Source organism: Lampris incognitus, chromosome 20 (genome assembly GCF_029633865.1).
Source record: "Lampris incognitus isolate fLamInc1 chromosome 20, fLamInc1.hap2, whole genome shotgun sequence".
NCBI lineage: Eukaryota > Metazoa > Chordata > Actinopteri > Lampriformes > Lampridae > Lampris > Lampris incognitus.
Genome location: NC_079230.1, coordinates 12,339,486 through 12,357,594, shown reverse-complemented (window position 1 = coordinate 12,357,594; position 18,109 = coordinate 12,339,486). Strand labels below are relative to the sequence as shown.

Genomic DNA, 18,109 nt, shown 5'->3' with positions numbered 1-18,109 from the left:
TTAAGAAAGTGACAATATATTATTTGAACACCCTCTTGATTGATTTACAAAAAATACAGAGTATGGCTCGCCCTACTATAGTACTGCCCCCTGTATGTGATACAAGGGGGCATACCAGTGGCTTGTTTTGTTCAAAAGTATATCGCTATCATTACTGTGCTCTCAATAACCCCGAAATCAGTCACACAGATCCACAACTTGCCTTTTTTAACGTTTTTATTCACCTTTTTTCCCTCCAACTTCTGCATGCGACATACACAGTACACAGATAATACACAGTACAAAGATAGTTCAGGCTTGTAAGTGCAAAGCTACTCAGACGTTTCACATCCCACTGAGAACGAAACATCAGCGACACAATGACACGGACTAGGAGAGAGCCACAGGATCCCCCCCCCCTCCACACACACACACTGTATTTCCCCCTTTTGATCAAGTCAGGTCAGTCCTCTTTATAGTTTAAAAACAGCCGATGTGGACTAAAAGTGCTGAACCATTTTAAAGTAAAAACAGTTAAAATAATAAAAGATTTGAGATTGTCAGAGCAATACAATTCAATAGCTTGTTGTCCAAAAACCCAAAGCTGAAAGAAATATCCAGCCAGGGTGACTGATGGGTTTTTCCCCCCAACCCTAACCATATATAAGATATTCATATCTATTTGTACAATGTAATGACAGTAAATGAAATAAAACGGGTGCAATTTTGGCATTTTAACAAAATGTAGAATAAATAAAAACGTCCAAGGAATCATTGCATAATGGAAATTACACACACACACAAAAAGAAATGCGTATACATTGCAGATGAAGTGAGTAAATAAATCTCTGATGTGTAATCAAAAAAGCTCCTGCGCTGATTTGTGCTTTGACAACCTTGAGGACGACTTTCAAAAGGGCCAGGACACACATTCCCAACGTCTCTCCAAATAAATCCAAAAACAAACAAACCACCGAAAATGTGAAAAGGAGAAACGTCCAAAGTGGTGATGGCCCCAATATTGCTTTGTAACCTCTTCTCCCCGTCTGTCCTCTCTCTCTCTTCTCGCTCTCTCTCAGGCATTCTTCCTTCTCCCTCCATCAGGAGACATCTCTCCTCGCTTTCCCCTATTTCTTATCTTCTTTATCTATCTTTGTCCCCTCTGATTTCACAGTACTTCTAATCTATCTGTTTTGTACACTTTGTATTTCCTGATGAGAAATCTGCTTTTCCTGCCAAGACGCTGTTTCTTTATTTTTTTTCCAACAACGTCTGAACGCGGGACAACCGATGTCCTCAGACCAGGAGGAGACTCGGTGTCCTGCTCAAGGAAACGTGGGCAGTTATTATGTTTGCTCTTGCGTAGCGGTGATGGGACAGGGAGGGACTTCCTGCCAACCTTGATGCGCTACAGTTTGCTTATTGGTCAAATAGATCTGTGGAAGATGCTGTGTCATTAGCTCCGCATAACTGTGTTAAAATACCTTGAAGGAAAAAATTTTGTTTATTGACTATAGCTCTGCATTTAATGCCATTGTACAATCTAAACTGGTGTTAAAGCTTAGGGACCTTGGTCTATGTAATACATATGTACGTGGTTATATGACTTTCTGACAGGCAGACCTCAGACAGTGAGAGCAGGTACCAGCTAGTCACTGACCATAGTTCCCCACACAGGAGCACCACAGGGCTGTTGTCTTGGTCCCTTACTCTACAGTCTGTTCACACATGACTGTGTTGCCAAATATCATAACAGCACAGTGACATTTGCATATGACACTACAGTAACTGGACTAATAGATGGCAACAATTAAGATGCCTATAGGAGGTGAGGGACCTATCCATATGGTGTCAAGATAACAACCTCTCCTTAAATGTTGAGAAAGCAAAGGAGGGAGATCATTTTTGATTTTAGGAAGTCTAAAGTGGTTCAGACACCAGTTCACATCAACAATGTCCCTGTTAAAATTGTGAAGAACTTCAGATTTTTAGGCATTCAGATCTCAGACTCCCTCTCCTGGTCTCTAAACACCAGTTGTGTCATTAAGAAAGCACAACAGAGACTACTTTCTGAGATGGCTTACAAAATTCAGAATGTCCACAAAAACCCTGGTCAATTTCTATCAAACTACCATAGAGAACATCCTTACTGGAAGCATACTGGTATGGATTAGCAACCTGACTGAACAGGACCACAAACAACTGAGAAGGATTGAAAAAATGTCTTCAAACATCATAGAAACAGCATAGCCACAGCTAGAGAACAACAAGAGAGCCAGGTCATATGCATTTGAAGGTACATGGTACTTCTTATATGTATATGACAATAAAGTGAAACTTGAACTAAATTAATCATCCCAGTGAGCAATGCTTGGGTGAATCGCTGATGGGGGCGGGGGTCATTGGCATCATCATAGGTGGCTCGAAACATAAAGATTACAGCTTGTGCACATAGATAGCTGATGAAGTGCATCTTGCAGAAGAATTGTGCTTTCGTATTATATTGAATCGCTTGAGTTGTAAGAAGGCTAGACTTAACGTGGTGATGTTCAAACTACAACAGGGCGACAACAACTACAACAGGGCTATGTAGCAGCTAAGCTACACAGACCCCCCAAAATAACTGGATGGTGGATAGTATACACTACTATGCCGCAATTCTAGTCTATTGTCAGTCTTGATAGTGTGCAAATATTGCAAACATTGGACTAAAATTTTACCATAAAGAAAAAAAATAATGATATTCAAGTACGGACCTCATGTTAGTCATATGAGATTTTTCCAAAAACCTGGCATTTTAGCATGTTTAGAATTGGGGCAACTGGATTGGCTATGTCACCAACCGATACGCGTTGGCCCACTGATAATGTAACGAACACGACACGTGACGGCAGTGTTGAAATGTGGGAGACACAGCGGCCATTGCTATCTTCCCTGCACATTGGACCTCTCCCTCTTTCTTTCGCTGTCACCTGATCCAAAAAAAAAAAAACAGCCGCCAGTGGAACATATATTGGGGGCAAACGAAAAGGGCAAAGAAGCCATTTCCAAAGAGAAAGATTTGACCATGTGAACTCCAGGTTAAAACTGAGATGTTTGCTTTTATCTAAGGAGATGTGTTTTTCAAGTCTTGACAAAATTGAGGGAAGTGTGTGTGGGGGGGGGGGGGTCACATGTTGACGTGTACCTTGACATTAGCAAGGAACGTTCTGATAGTTTTTATGCTATATCTAATCCAACCAGTGACCATGATGGTTGAAAAAAAAAAACGGAATAGGCTATTCTAGATAAAGACATATCATACACACCAGGCTTCATTTGTGGGTTAGCACCAATTGTGGAATAAAGTTCAAGGTGGAAATGGACGAGTGAGATCGGTTGGCGGGGCAGATTGCACTGTGCTTAGAGTAAAAAAAAGTTTCTTTTGTATTGTCTCACCTCCAATTTGTTGAAAGAGGACTTCCTCATTTTGGCGTAGGAGTTGAAATCTTTTGGTTGGGAGCACAAAAAAACAAAAAACAAAACCTTGTTCAGGTCTCTCTCTCTCAGTTGTTCGCGCACCTTTTTGTGAGATTGGGTTAGAGCCATTTCATAAGTTGGTCGGGATTTCATATTCATCAACCCACTGATATCACATCACATCATGTTGTCAAACAAAAGAGAGAGGAAACAATAACAAGGCTATCATCTGTCAATTGATTGGCCTTCTGTTTTTACCCCTTACTACATCTTGCCTCTACAGAAGTGTAATAGGGCCACCAACGGAGGGTTTTCTCTCGAAGAGGGGGAGCGCCCCGAGGATGATAGTCTGAGTTGAAAGTCAGAATTTCTGAGGAAAAAGTCAGAATTTCTGAGATAAAAGTCAGAGTTTAGTGTTCATTGGGGCTATTCGTTAAAGTGGATGACATGAATACTCTTATCAAGTTATATTTTGGAGTTAGTTTCAGTTTATCATGCGAGTCCATATGCCAGAGTGCATGAGGACCTTGGGTAGAGTACTGCCGTCACCACAGATGATGTGCCCATTGCATTTCCACACCTTGAGGATCTACTGATTTGATATTGAGTCATATCGCATATTGTTGCACCACAAATCCCCTTGAAATAGCTCAAAGATGCCCCCGACGATAGCCTTGCATTTACCCGTTTCTCGATAGTTCCTACAGCACAAAGGCTATTACCTCAAGTCTGAAGTATTTCTCCACCTGAAAAGACCCACTTCATGACGTCGCTTCAAAGTACGAATACTTGTTATGATCAGGTGATGTGCCAACAAAGTTATTACCAAATCCAATTCAAAATTATATAAAATACATTGATAAGAGCAGTCATGTCATCCATTTCAACGAATAGCCCCAATAAACACTAAACTGACTTTTTTTCTCAGAAATTCTGAATATAACCCCCTCTCCCCACATGCGCCCCCTGTTCGTGAGAAAAAAAACTCCATTGGCCCAAATATGCTTCCATATGCCTCCTATTATATTTGTTTTGATATTTCTTTGTTCATTTCTTGTTTTCTTAAGATATGAGGAACATTATCCCAATGTCTGCAATTCACCTCTAACCAATGAGGGTGAAACTACTTGTTGTGCAAGTGCACATTGATATCCCAATGTTATTAGTGACAGTCAAGTTTTTTTTCTCCGTTAAGGACCTGGCACTTGCGAATGCCAGGTCCGGTTAACATGAAGGCTGGATAAGCTCACATCTTGATTCTTATAAAGTCAGATATGTGTTTATAAGCACAGGGAATATGCCTATAACGTTATGTAAACACACACGTCATAGCCTGGGATTCCTCCTTCTAGTACTTCACCGGCTCTGACGGGGGCCAGTGAATGAAAGAGCAGTAACCTCCCCTAAGGAACAAGGGAAAAAAGATGGACTGTTATCATCGTCACTCATCAGCGTTCATATTTTTCATTCATTCATTATCCATAGTTCTTAGATCCATACATGTTCTTTAATAGATGAGCTATATTCTGAATATAACGGGTTGTCCTGTGGTACTTATGTACCTAAGCCATCTGGTAATCCTCTAGCAAGCACCCAGTAGCCACCGAGCAGTTGCGAGTTAACATTCAACCCCACAGTAATCTCTATCAACCCCCCCAGAAATCCCTATAAAACAGCAATCTATCATTAAGCAACCTGAACGTTCGCCACCTGGAAATTTGCCTTCTAGCCATAATTAAACAATTACAAAGGTAAAGTGAACCAAAGTTATCCAAATCTCTACCTGCAGAGTCCGGTGGAGCATTCGTAGTTCTTTTGGCAGTGGGCTCCGTGTGGTTTACTGCTCAGGATCCTCCATAGAGGCGTCATGCGGACTGTCCTCTTCAGGGCGGGGAACCCCCGGTCCACCTGACGACTGAAGCTCTGCTCATAGCTGGACCGGACCCGGCCCTGTTGGAGGACTGGACCGGCTTGCACCTGGATCAACACACAAACACAAATATGTGTACATGCACACAACGTGGACATACACATGCACACAGGCAATGGAGCAGGCAGTCAGATGGAGAGACAGACAGGTTGACAATCAAAGAGCAGTGACCAAATCTATCAATGTTATCACCACTGATGAAGTGTAACATTACTTTAGAGTACAATAATTTATGGTGAACTGTTCATCTCCACAGGACAGGCAATTGCATGCTGTACTGTGTACTAAGTCAAAGTGTGTGTTTTGTTTTTTTATCTTCTCATCAATAGTCTGGTTATGTGGCAGATGACCCCGAGTACAGCACTTTGTGGGAAGATTCTGCATATGTTAGTGTTAAAACTTTATTTATTATTTATTTATTGGATTTTACCCCATTTTTCTCCCCAGTTGTACTTGGCCATTTACCCCACTTTTCCGAGCTGTCCCGGTCATTGCTCCACTCCCTCTGCCCATCCGGGGAGGGCTGCAGACTACCACATGCCTCCTCCGATACATGTGGAGTCGCCAGCTGCTTCTTTTCACCTGACAGTGAGGAGTTTCACCAGGAGGACATAGTGCGTGGGAGGATTACGCTATTCTCCCTAGCCCCCCCTGAACAGGCGCCTTGACCGACTAGAGGAGGCGCTAGTGCAGCGACCAGGACACACATTCACATCTGGCTCCCCACCCGCAGACACGGCCAATTGTGTCTAGGGACACCCAACCAACCAAGCCGGAGGTAACACGGATTCAAACTGGCGATCCCCGTGTTGGTAGGCAACGGAATAGACCGCTACACCACTGGGACAGTGTTGTTAAAACTTTATTATGTAAATATATTGCATTGTTATGTTAGGATACATGTTTCAAATGCATACAGTGTCAGTTCAGTGAGCCACATCTTTTCATGATGAAAATCTGGAAAAGCAGTCTGACTCTGGATTAAGTTCTGAGCTGTGTGGGAATGAGAGGGGCGTTCACACTTCCCACTGTGTACAGATACACTGGAAGTGGTAAATATGACATGCACCTTCTCCCCAAGACCAGCTTCAGTTTTCCTATTTGCAGTAATCGAACTCTTTGTCAACTTTCTCAAGGCTTCAAAATCATCACCGACTTGGCTCCTACATTTCCCACATCCACGGCTGGGGTGGATTCAACAGATAATGCAGTGTTAAGATATGAAAATGGCCATATTTGTCAACATTCTCATCACAACGTTTATTGATTCATATTCATCTTTTCTCACTCATTTTGCCACGGGGTAGAAAAGAAAGATGCTACTCATTCGTCAACAGCAACCTGCAGATCAGCTCACCTGTGGAGCCAGCATTAGAAGCACCAAGCACAGCGCCGCTGTCGCCTTCCCGTTGCCGAAGAAGCCGCTCTTCTGCATCTTTACACTGAGGAGATGGGTCGGACAGGATGCAGACACACTCAGGCGTAGAAACCGGGACACAAATACAGCCTCCGGGAAGTGTGGTCTAGTTCCTCCTTCTCCAAGTGTCCCCTTATTTTCAAATCTTCAGAGTGACTTTGTGTCTCAGCGCTGGACTGACCACACTGGGACTATGCAACCATTGACAACTGATGTGAAGAACTTTGACTGTCGGTCAAAGCCAAGTAATGCTGCCTTCTCAAACGATCACTTGTCTTTTTAGTGAGAGAATGGAAGTATGAGGTCACGTGACAGTCGCTATCTCTGCAGAACTTTGTCTCACTTGGGGACTCTGGTCTCTGAAGTTTCTCCTGCAGGACTGCCCCCAGTGACTCCGTCTGGTCCGTCAGTCAGCGTCAGCTTGGACGCTCGGCCGGTCTTAGGTCGGTGGACGTGTGAGTCAGCAAACACCGCTGTGGCAAAGTGGGGAGAGCCGGGCCCTCCTTTTTATAGACAGAGAGAGAGAGTGAGAGAGACAGAGAGAATAGGGGGGGGGGGTTGGGAACATGTAAGAGGAGTGTGTCTGTCTCCCTCTCCATGTTTCTCTCTCTCTCCCTTCAATATCTCTCTGTCACTCTTTCTGGCTCTTTTTCTTTGTCTGTCTCTCTTAGTATGTTTCTAGCTGTCTCTCTGTCCGTCTCTCTCTCTCTCTCTCTCTCTCTCTCTCTCTCTCTCTCTCTCTCTCTCTCTCTCTCTCTCGATCTCTTTCTGTCCAAAAGGCGACTATGTGTGAGCAGATGAAGGCCATCCATTAAACAGCAGTCTCTGTTCTGCAACTTCTCTCTCGCTCTCTTTCGCAAACACATTTCTCGCTCGCTTGCACGTACACTGTCTGTATTTCTCTATCTCTCTTCCTCTCTCTCTCAACATGTATTCTGTCCATCTGTCTCTCTCTTACATAAACGTGCAAACAAGCACACTTCACTTCTCTCATGTGGTCACAGAAAATAGTTTCTGTTTGTCTTTTTCAACTCCCTGTCTCCCACACACACACACACACACGTGCGCGCACGCTGCTCTTTTTGTCTAACATTTAGTCACTCACACACATACACACACGTGTGCACTACTTTTTTTGTCTAACGTTTACAGTCTGTCTCTCTCTCACACACACACACACACACACACACACACGTGTACGCTGCTCTATTTGTCTAACATTTACAGTCTCTCTCTTCTCTCTGTCTCACACACGTGCACACTTCTTTTTGTGTAACATTTAGTCTCGCTCTCACACACACACACACACACACACACACACAAAGGTAGAGCAGATGTTAAACACATGATTGGAATGTGACGATATGGAGGGTTGAAGGGGGTTCAGCAGGGTGGGAGTGTGTGTGTGTGTGTGTGTGTGTGTGTGTGTGTGTGTGTGTGCATGCGTATTTGCCTTTCGACATGAAACTCATCGACCGGCACATGCAGTAGTTCATATGCTGTTCTATTTAAATGCAGACATTTTTTTTATTATTTGAATATGGAGAAAAATGTGTCAATGCACAGAAAGAAATTTTTTTTTAATTTTTATTTGAATTTTGTTGGTGATAATAGAGAATTTGAGTTTTTAAATTTGAGATTTTGTAGGTTTCGTTTGGGTGTACAGAACGTGTCTATCCGTTGCTTGTCTGTGATTGTGTATGTGCGTGCGTGCATGTGTGCGCTTGCACATGCATGTGTGTGTACTATGTGCATGTCTTTCAATCTGCAAGTGTGTACATGTGCATTTTTTGGCATCTCTGTATGTGGACGCATGCTCGTGTGCGTATGTGTGTGTGTGTGTGTGTGTGTGTGTGTGTGTGTGTGTGTGTGTGTGTGTGTGTGTGTGTGTGTGTCCTGCCGTTCCGTCTGTGCATGTTGGAGAGCGTGGTTCCATTTGTCTAGTGTGTATCTGTGGGTCTTGGCCATAAGATAGGGCTTCACCATTGCTCGAGGCCAAGTAAGATATCCACACTATCATATCAATATCAACGACATTCCCACTTGTACTACACAACCTATACAACATGACCACATGTTCAGTTCACATAAGCAGGCACACCTGAGGGGTGATGGCAGTCGCCCATGAGCACAGGCACACTCCTGCATTTGTAGACGTGTGTTGGGAATAATCTCATTCAAACACAACCACACACATACAACCAGACATATACACACACCCACACAGTAAGAACATTCCATTTAAGCACGGACATATGGTATGTCCACACACACACACACACACACACACACACACGGGTCACACCCTTCTTTTTATTTATGTGAACGAGTGACTTCATGCCATGGGACCAGCAGAACTCCGTGTGTTTGTTTGCGGTGCGCTGGACTCACACAGGCAAACACACACATTTTATATTATGATCTCCCTTTGTTCTGTCTCTTGCCACAGACTTGCCGATATGACGAGATTCCTCAAGTTACCTTCGGTGAATTGTTCTTGCAGCAGCTCTCTCAGCAAGCGATGCGTTAGGGTTTTTTTTGTTTGTTTATTGGCAGACTTGAAAAGTGGAAAAAATGTCAAACATGAAACAGTTGCATTTCCTTAAGATGTCAAGTGATTGTTCAGTGTGTGTGCTGGACTATGTCATCATGTCATTAAAAACATTGTAGAGAAAAAATACGTCATCGGGAGTCTGGGTGGCGTAGCGGTCTATTCCGTTGCCTACAAACACGGGGATCGCCGGTTCGAATCCCCGTGTTACCTCCAGCTTGGTTGGCTGTCGCTACAGACACAATTGGCCGTGTCTGCGGGTGGGAAGCTGGATGTGGGTATGTGTCCTGGTTGCCGCACTGGCGTCTCCTCTGGTGGGTTGTGGCGCCTGTTCGGGGAGGGGGAACTTCGGGGGAATAGCGTGATCCTCCCACATGCTACGTCCCCCTGGTGAAACTTCTCACTGTCAGGTGAAAAGAAGCGGCTGGCGACTCCACATGTATCAGAGGAGGCATGTGGTAGTCTGCAGCCCTCCCCAGATCAGCAGAGGGGGTGGAGCAGTGACCGGGACGGCTCGGAAGAGTGGGGTAATTTGGCAAGTACAATTGGGGAGAAAAAAATTTTTTTTTTCTTCTAGGTTGCAAATAAAGTTATTGTATTTTGAAATCTGTTTTTCAGTTTAATTCCATAACTGGTTTCGTAACTGGGTTTCATATATGGTAAACGTCATAACTGGTTTGGCCTGTAACTCATGCAACCCTTATCCATCAAAAACACACATCACTGTCACTGGATAGGTTGGCTGATGGCCACGTTGCTGCATATGTTGTCAAATATGCAAAGGGAATCTTATACTTTTTAATTGCTCTTCTGATTATTTTCTGCAATGACTGTTTGCAGACTGGTGCAGAAAAACAGTCAACTCCTGGGTTTTGGCACAAAGTCTGATATTCACTAATCTGTTCAGCAAACCTTCACTTGGTGAGTAAGGGTTAAAAAAAGAGCATGAAGCTACTGTGCAAGTGGCTGGATCTACCCAACTAGGTTAGTAAGGCAAAGGTCAGGGCAAGAATGTCCAATATTACCCATATATATATATATACACTACCGTTCAAAAGTTTGGGATCATCCAAACAATTTTGTGTTTTCCATGAAAAGTCACACTTATTCACCACCATATGTTGTGAAATGAATAGAAAATAGAGTCAAGACATTGACAAGGTTAGAAATAATGATTTGTATTTGAAATAAGATTTTTTTTACATCAAACTTTGCTTTCGTCAAAGAATCCTCCATTTGCAGCAATTACAGCATTGCAGACCTTTGGCATTCTAGCTGTTAATTTGTTGAGGTAATCTGGAGAAATTGCACCCCACGCTTCCAGAAGCAGCTCCCACAAGTTGGATTGGTTGGATGGGCACTTCTTGCGTACCATACGGTCAAGCTGCTCCCACAACAGCTCAATGGGGTTCAGATCTGGTGACTGCGCTGGCCACTCCATTACCGATAGAATACCAGCTGCCTGCTTCTGCTCTAAATAGTTCTTGCACAATTTGGAGGTGTGTTTAGGGTCATTGTCCTGTTGTAGGATGAAATTGGCTCCAATCAAGCGCTGTCCACTGGGTATGGCATGGCGTTGCAAAATGGAGTGATAGCCTTCCTTATTCAGAATCCCTTTTACCCTGTACAAATCTCCCACCTTACCAGCACCAAAGCAACCCCAGACCATCACATTACCTCCACCATGCTTAACAGATGGCGTCAGGCATTCTTCCAGCATCTTTTCATTTGTTCTGCGTCTCACAAACGTTCCTCTTTGTGATCCAAACACCTCAAACTTAGATTCATCCGTCCACAACACTTTTTTCCAGTCTTCCTCTGTCCAATGTCTGTGTTCTTTTGCCCATCTTAATCTTTTTCTTTTATTGGTCAGTCTCAGATATGGCTTTTTCTTTGCCACTCTGCCCTGAAGCCCAGAATCCCGCAGCCGCCTCTTCACTGTAGATGTTGACACTGGTGTTTTGCGGGTACTATTTAATGAAGATGCCAGTTGGGGACCTGTGAGGCGTCTGTTTCTCAAACTAGAGACTCTAATGTACTTATCTTCTTGCTCAGTTGTGCAACGCGGCCTCCCACTTCTTTTTCTACTCTGGTTAGAGCCTGTTTGTGCTGTCCTCTGAAGGGAGTAGTACACACCGGTGTAGGAAATCTTCAATTTCTTAGCAATTTCTCACATGGAATAGCCTTCATTTCTAAGAACAAGAATAGACTGTCGAGTTTCAGATGAAAGTTCTCTTTTTCTGGCCATTTTGAGCGTTTAATTGACCCCACAAATGTGATGCTCCAGAAACTCAATCTGCTCAAAGGAAGGTCAGTTTTGTAGCTTCTGTAACGAGCTAAACTGTTTTCAGATGTGTGAACATGATTGCACAAGGGTTTTCTAATCATCAATTAGCCTTCTGAGCCAATGAGCAAACACATTGTACCATTAGAACACTGGAGTGATAGTTGCTTGAAATGGGCCTCTATACACCTATGTAGATATTGCACCAAAAACCAGACATTTGCAGCTAGAATAGTCATTTACCACATTAGCAATGTATAGAGTGTATTTCTTTAAAGTTAAGACTAGTTTAAAGTTATCTTCATTGAACAGTACAGTGCTTTTCCTTCAAAAATATGGACATTTCAATGTGATCCCAAACTTTTGAACGTTAGTGTATATATATATATATATATATATATATATATATATATATATATATATTATACATACACACACACACACACACACACTCCATTCTTTTAATACCAATATTCAAAAGGAAAAGTTTGGAAGGTATCCTAATGATGTCCACTTTTTAGTACTAGCACATTAAAATTTTACATCAAAAATTAATCATACGTTTTAGATATCTGGATGGGGATGACAATTTTGTAACTATCAATGACAAGTTGTTGTAAACCAGCAATTCAAGACAGAAATAACTTGAAAATTAACCCTTAGCATGAAACAGGAAGAAACAGGAGTGGTTCATTGGCCTGCTGGTCCACTCCTGAGCCCAGCGAACCTCTTTCTGAATACATGCAGGGCTGCCAACTTTGGGGAGATTTTAAGTTCAATTTAAACTCAAGCTCATGGTTATTGGTATGTACACCGGTACTCTGCTGCATCAATGATTGGTGGAGACTGAAATGGTAAAGGTTTAGGTCTTATTTGTAGTCGTGTTCTTGCTCGCTGCTGCTGTAACCATATTACAAAATAGACCTTTTTCCAAAAACATGGCCGATGTACTTACACGTTGTCGTCATAGATGGGTAAAGATAGATTCTCCCTGTTTTCCGCCATGTTAAAAAGCCAACTTTCTGTTTCCTTCGATTCTGTCTGTGATCGCTTATTTAGTGTTTCAACACGGCGTACAACACAATACAGATGTTGCCATTGATATCTTTATGTTTCGGTTGTCAGGTGACTGCATGACTTTTAAAAAAGTGATTTGATCAAGGCTAACAGAGAGTGAATTATACAATAATAATTGGGGGGAGGGGGTCAACTTTTTCTTCAAGGCGTAAAGGGAATCCACTACAGCCCAGGCACGTGTTTCAGTGAACTTAAGTCTTACAATCATTACTGTATCTTGTTTAAGGTAATGTCTGCAGTCTGCAGATGATGATAAATCAAATCCATTACACAAGCTCATGGGGCACATACCACACAACAACAACAACAACAACAACAACACATGGATATATAGATGTTTTGACCCCCCAACCTGTTGTTTTTACCTCTTATTTTGGGGGGTTGGGGGGGGTCGGTCCAAGCCTTAATTTGGGGGGGGGTCAGACCCCCCAATCCCCCTGTAATTTGAACTGTGAAGGCTAATGGTAATTTCAATGCTGTTAACATTTGTGTCCCCTCGATCACATCAAATTTATTTAGAAGGGAATGTAAACTCACCTGCCAGGGACGCATAGTATTCAGTGACCGAGGTGATTGAAATAAAACGGGTGCAGTTCACCACCATTCTTCATGCTGGGGTCCTCTCTGTTGTAGCCCCAGACATGGTACATGCATCGATAGTGACCAAAAGAGGAGAGGGGGACATGGTGAAAGCAGTGAGGGAAAATTTATCATGCCTATATGTAATGGGTCTGACTCTGAATTGTGTCATAAATGAAGACAGACTTTCCCGAGATGCAACAACATCACACTACTACAATAACACATAGCTTAGTGGTGTTTAATTCTGTCACATGGAACTAAAGAGGAAAGTAAAGACCTTCAGGCTACCCAAAAAGAGAATATACCCCCACCCCACCTCCTTGAGGAATTATCAAAGCATGTTCAAATAGAAAACTGTTCACTTGTAAATCATTGAGAGCCCCACAGCTGTACTCAGAACTCAGAACAGTCTGATGATTCAGACCTAAGTCATGCTTGGCAGTGATTTATGATGCAGATGTCTCGTATTATGAAGTGAAGGGTTCCTGTCAGTCCATTGCTGTCGGAGGAATAGCAATAATGGGCAACTTAACAGGAATCTATGACAGAAATTTTCCATTACGCCCTATCCTCAATCCCATTGCACTAGTAAGTTAACGCTTGAGTGGTACCCAATGACACTTTAACATGTACATGTATGTGGATCCAGGGATCAAACCCAAGCCCTTAATTTTGGGGATGACCCCTCTAAAGACTAGGATAACACAAGGGAACAGAACACACTAATTAACAAGGCAGACTAGTTATTATCAATGCAGAGTAGTTGCAAGGTGGCAGACTTGTAATGCGTCTCCCAGCCATTGAATTGAAGTCAAGTTTATTCATATGGACCTACGCCACAGTTACAGTGTCAGAGGGCTTTGCATTCAAAAAGAGGTCACATACCAGGAGGAAAGCACACGTTGCAGAGCCGGTGGCTATTCAGCTTCACTCATTTTTCAGGTTCACAGAGCTGGGGGTGGAGGGGTCAGAGCGTGTCTGTGAATGTTCTCAGAGAGGGGTCAGAGCCTGTCCCAGCATGCTTTCAGAGAAAGGCAGAAGGTTCCCCGAATCAGAACGCCATTCCATCAAAGAGATGCATGATCCAGAAAGGGCCGATGTGGGTGCAGGTCTTTGTTCCAACCAAGCAGTTACACACCCGAGTCTACAAATCAAGGTCCTTAGCAAGTACTACTGGTTGACTGATGGAATCAGGTGCGTAAGTGCTTGGTTGTAACACAGACCTGCACCCACACCGGCCCTTTCTGGATCATGTTGCCCATCCCTGTGAGATAACCAAGCACACAAAAAGCAGCCCGTCAAGGACATCTGTTTTTCCCATGAAGAAGCGCTCTCATATCCTATGTTATGGGCAAAGTTCTTATACTGACTACTGAACAGCAGAAAGACAGATCATATGTCTTCCCACTTTTGTAAACTTGTCATTTGGCCTCTTGCTTTACAAAGGTGTCCACGGGAGCAACCCACCCAGTCAGTCATATTCCTGACAGTGTCAACAACATTTACTGGACATGTTAAACAGATAATGAATTTGACTGATTCTATTTTTTTCTTACTTCCCCCCCCTTTTTTCCCCAATTGTATCCAGCCAGTTACCCCACTCTTCCGAGCCATCCCGATTGCTGCTCCACCCCTTCTGCTGATCTGGGGTGGGGTGCAGAATACCATGTTACTCCTTCAATACATGTGGAGTCACCAGCCGCTTCTTTTCACCTGACAGTGAGGAATTTCACATAGTGCGTGGGAGGATCACGCTGTTCCCCCCTGTCCCCCACCCCAAATCAGAGGAGGCGCTAGTGCAGCAACTAGGACACATACCTGTACTGATATGTTGTAGATTAGTTTACATTATTGCGACAGTGAACCCCAGAGGGGTTACCTTAAAGTGATTTACGGCAGTGCCTAGCGGAGCATGAATAAAGCATGTTAAACGGCTCTTCTGCGTTGAATCAATTATGGTTATTTTAGCCAACCAATACATGGTACTAGGAGTAAACTGTCTTGGCGACGGCAATAACAACAATTGATTGTTTAAAACCACCTGAAGGTTGGCAGTTGGAAGGCAATGTCGATGTGAATTGGAGAGCATTTAGACAGCGGTTCATGCTATACTTGCCCGCCATTGGCGCCCACGACAAGGCAGATGAACGCAAGATTGCTCTTTTACTTACGATTGCGGATCCACAAGCCATCGATGTGTACAACATGTTCATATTTGCTTCAGACGATGACAGGAACAGTTTTGATGTGGCGTTGCGGTAGTTTGATGCCCACTGTTCGCCAAAAAAGAACGAGACTTACGAACGCTATGTGTTCCATTGCCGTGTGCAACAGCAAGGGGAGAAGTTCGACGTGTTCCTAATGGATTTAAAATTGAAAGCGCAAACGTGCAATTTTGCTGATCTGACTTCATCTATGATAAGGGATCAAATTGTTTTTGGAATAAAGAAAAAAAAACCCAGAGAGTGCTTGTTGAGGGAGGTTGAGCTCACTTTGGATGGTGCAATTTGGAGATGTCAGCATGCGAGGACCTGGGCCTGGCTAAGCGTTTGTGTGCTCTAACGGACCCAAGCAGTATTTCTGAGGAGATTGTTAGCCAATATGACAATGTCTTTACTGGATTCGGTACCTTGCCATTTGTCCACTCAATTACACTCACTGATAATGCACGACCTATGGTTCATGCCCCAAGACGGGTTCCTGTTCCCCTGCATGGTGGCCTCAAAAAGGAGTTGGAAAGAATGGTCGTTTTGGGGGTGATAAAGAAAACCAATGAGCCAACTGACTGGGTCAATTCAATGGTGTGCATGAGAAAAAAGAGTGGTGAGCTGCGTATATGCATGAACCCAAAAGACTTCAACGCCTGCGTCAAACGGGAACATTTCCAAATTCCAAAACGCGAAGAAATGGCCAGTGAAATGGCTGGCGCTCATTAGCATCAAATGGGTTCTTGCAAGTGAAACTGGATGAGCCAAGTGCAAAACTTTGTACATTCAGTACTCGTTTTGGAAGATACTCCTTCCAGAGACTACCCTTTGGGATTAGTTCATCTCCAGAATTGTTCCATAAGGCAATGGAACGCATCATTGAGGGCTTGGAGGGGGTCTATGTGGGTGATTTGGTGGTTTGGGGTGCTACAATAAAGAAGCACAATCGGAGACTTGCAGTTGCTGCAACGAGTGCAGCAACTGCACTCAATAGGCAAAAGTGTCAGTTTGATGTGAGGGAACTGACATTTCTTGGTGATAAGTTATCTCCAAGTGGTGTTCAGCCTGATGAGTCAAAAGTTCAGGCAATCAAAGCCATGCCAACACCAACTGACAAAAAAGGCCTTCAGCGGGTGCTTGGAATGATAAACTGTCTTGGGAAGTTTATCCCTAACTTAGCAGGCAGAACAGCACACTTCAGGCCAAGACTGACTTTGAGTGGACAGCTGCCTATAATGCAGAATGGGGGGACATTAAAGGTGTTTTAGCTCAGGAGCCTGTGCTGAAATTTTTTCAAGCTGAAAGGCCAACCAAAGTGTCAACTGATGCATCAAAAGACGGCATCGGTGCCGTATTGTTGCAACAGCGTGAAGGTTACTGGAAGCCGGTTGCCTATGCGTCACGCTCTATGACAAAGGCGAAGTGTCGTTATGCACAAATTGAAAAAGAGTGCCATGGACTGGTTTTTGGCTGTGAGACATTTCATTGATACATATATAGACTTGCTAAAGTAATTCTTGAGACAGACCATAAGCCTTTGATAGCCATTGCCCGAAAAAGCTTGAATGACATGTCCCCTCGCATCCAGCGATTGATGATGAAGCTACAAAGGTATGATGCTGTCCTTACCTATGTGCCAGGGCCTTGTTTGTTGATTGCTGATGCGCTCTCTCGTGCCACTCCAGTCTTGTCTCAAGTGTGCTGTAGCAGCACTGAGGTGGATGTTGCTCTTCACGTTCACATGGTGAAGGACACACTCCCTGCTTCTGATCAACAGCTCAGGAAAATAGCAAAGGAGACTTCCAAAGACCCGATTCTCTCCAAAGTAATGGAAAACATGGAGCATGGCTGGCAAAGGGGGCTCTTGCAATCAGTATCACATACGCAGGCCTGAGCTCTCACTGGTGGATGATGTGATGCTCAAAGGCAATAGGATTGTGATTCCTACCTCAATGCGTAAAGAAATTCTGACCAGGGTGCATGAGTGGTATCTAGGGGCAGAGAAGTGTAAATGCAGGGCACGAGAGGCTATCTATTGGCTAAACATGAATAAAGACATAGATGCAATGGTTGGCAACTGTGTCACATGCCTTCAGTTTCATTACAAGCAAACCAAAGAGCCAGTGATTCTGTCTGAGATCCCCTCAAAACCATGGGAGAAGGTTGGGGCTGATCTCTTCTACTGCAATGGAAAGGGATATTTGTTAGCCATTACCTCTCGAATTACCCAGAAATCGCTCTACTGTCAACGACTTCAGCACAAAGTGTCATAGTTCATCTGAAGTAAATGTTTGCTAGACACGGCATTCCTCAAGAGGTGGTTACAGAAAACGGCCCACAGTTTTCTTGTCATGAATTTAAGCAGTTTGCAAAAAATTATGGTTTTAGCCACACAACTTTCAGTCCACTGTACCCACAAGCAAATGGGAAGGCTGAAAAGGGAGTCCAGATCATAAAAAGACTCCTGAAGAAGTGTGCACAGAGTGATACCGATCCATACCTGGCCCTCTTAGCTTACAGATCATCACCTCTTGAAAGTGGCTATTCTCTGGCTGAGATCCTTATGGGACGGAAGTTGCGCACTAGACTTCAAAAGCTGGACACTAAAACACAAACAAAAACT

The 18,109-nt window shown here is 43.5% G+C and overlaps 1 protein-coding gene across 1 annotated transcript; it reads right to left on the bottom strand.

Moving 5' to 3' along the window:
- Window positions 1-202: 202 nt before the first annotated feature.
- leap2 (liver-expressed antimicrobial peptide 2) lies at window positions 203-7,245 on the bottom strand. The gene is made up of 3 exons (XM_056300626.1): window positions 6,726-7,245; window positions 5,222-5,415; window positions 203-4,841 (listed from the first exon to the last, which is right to left on the bottom strand). Exons 1-3 carry the CDS (start codon window positions 6,801-6,803, stop codon window positions 4,787-4,789), a joined length of 327 nt encoding a protein of 108 aa, XP_056156601.1. The 5' UTR covers window positions 6,804-7,245; the 3' UTR covers window positions 203-4,786.
- Window positions 7,246-18,109: the final 10,864 nt, after the last annotated feature.

What these genes read in the sequence shown, in the direction of transcription:
- leap2 (XM_056300626.1), bottom strand. Translation starts at nt 6,803, where the DNA reads ATGCAGAAGAGCGGCTTCTTCGGCAACGGGAAGGCGACAGCGGCGCTG. An exon ending in TTCTAATGCTGGCTCCACAG is followed by an intron (nt 5,416 to 6,725) that starts GTGAGCTGATCT and finishes GTGTTGATCCAG; the next exon opens with GTGCAAGCCGGTCCAGTCCT. An exon ending in TGCTCCACCGGACTCTGCAG is followed by an intron (nt 4,842 to 5,221) that starts GTAGAGATTTGG and finishes CTTGTTCCTTAG; the next exon opens with GGGAGGTTACTGCTCTTTCA.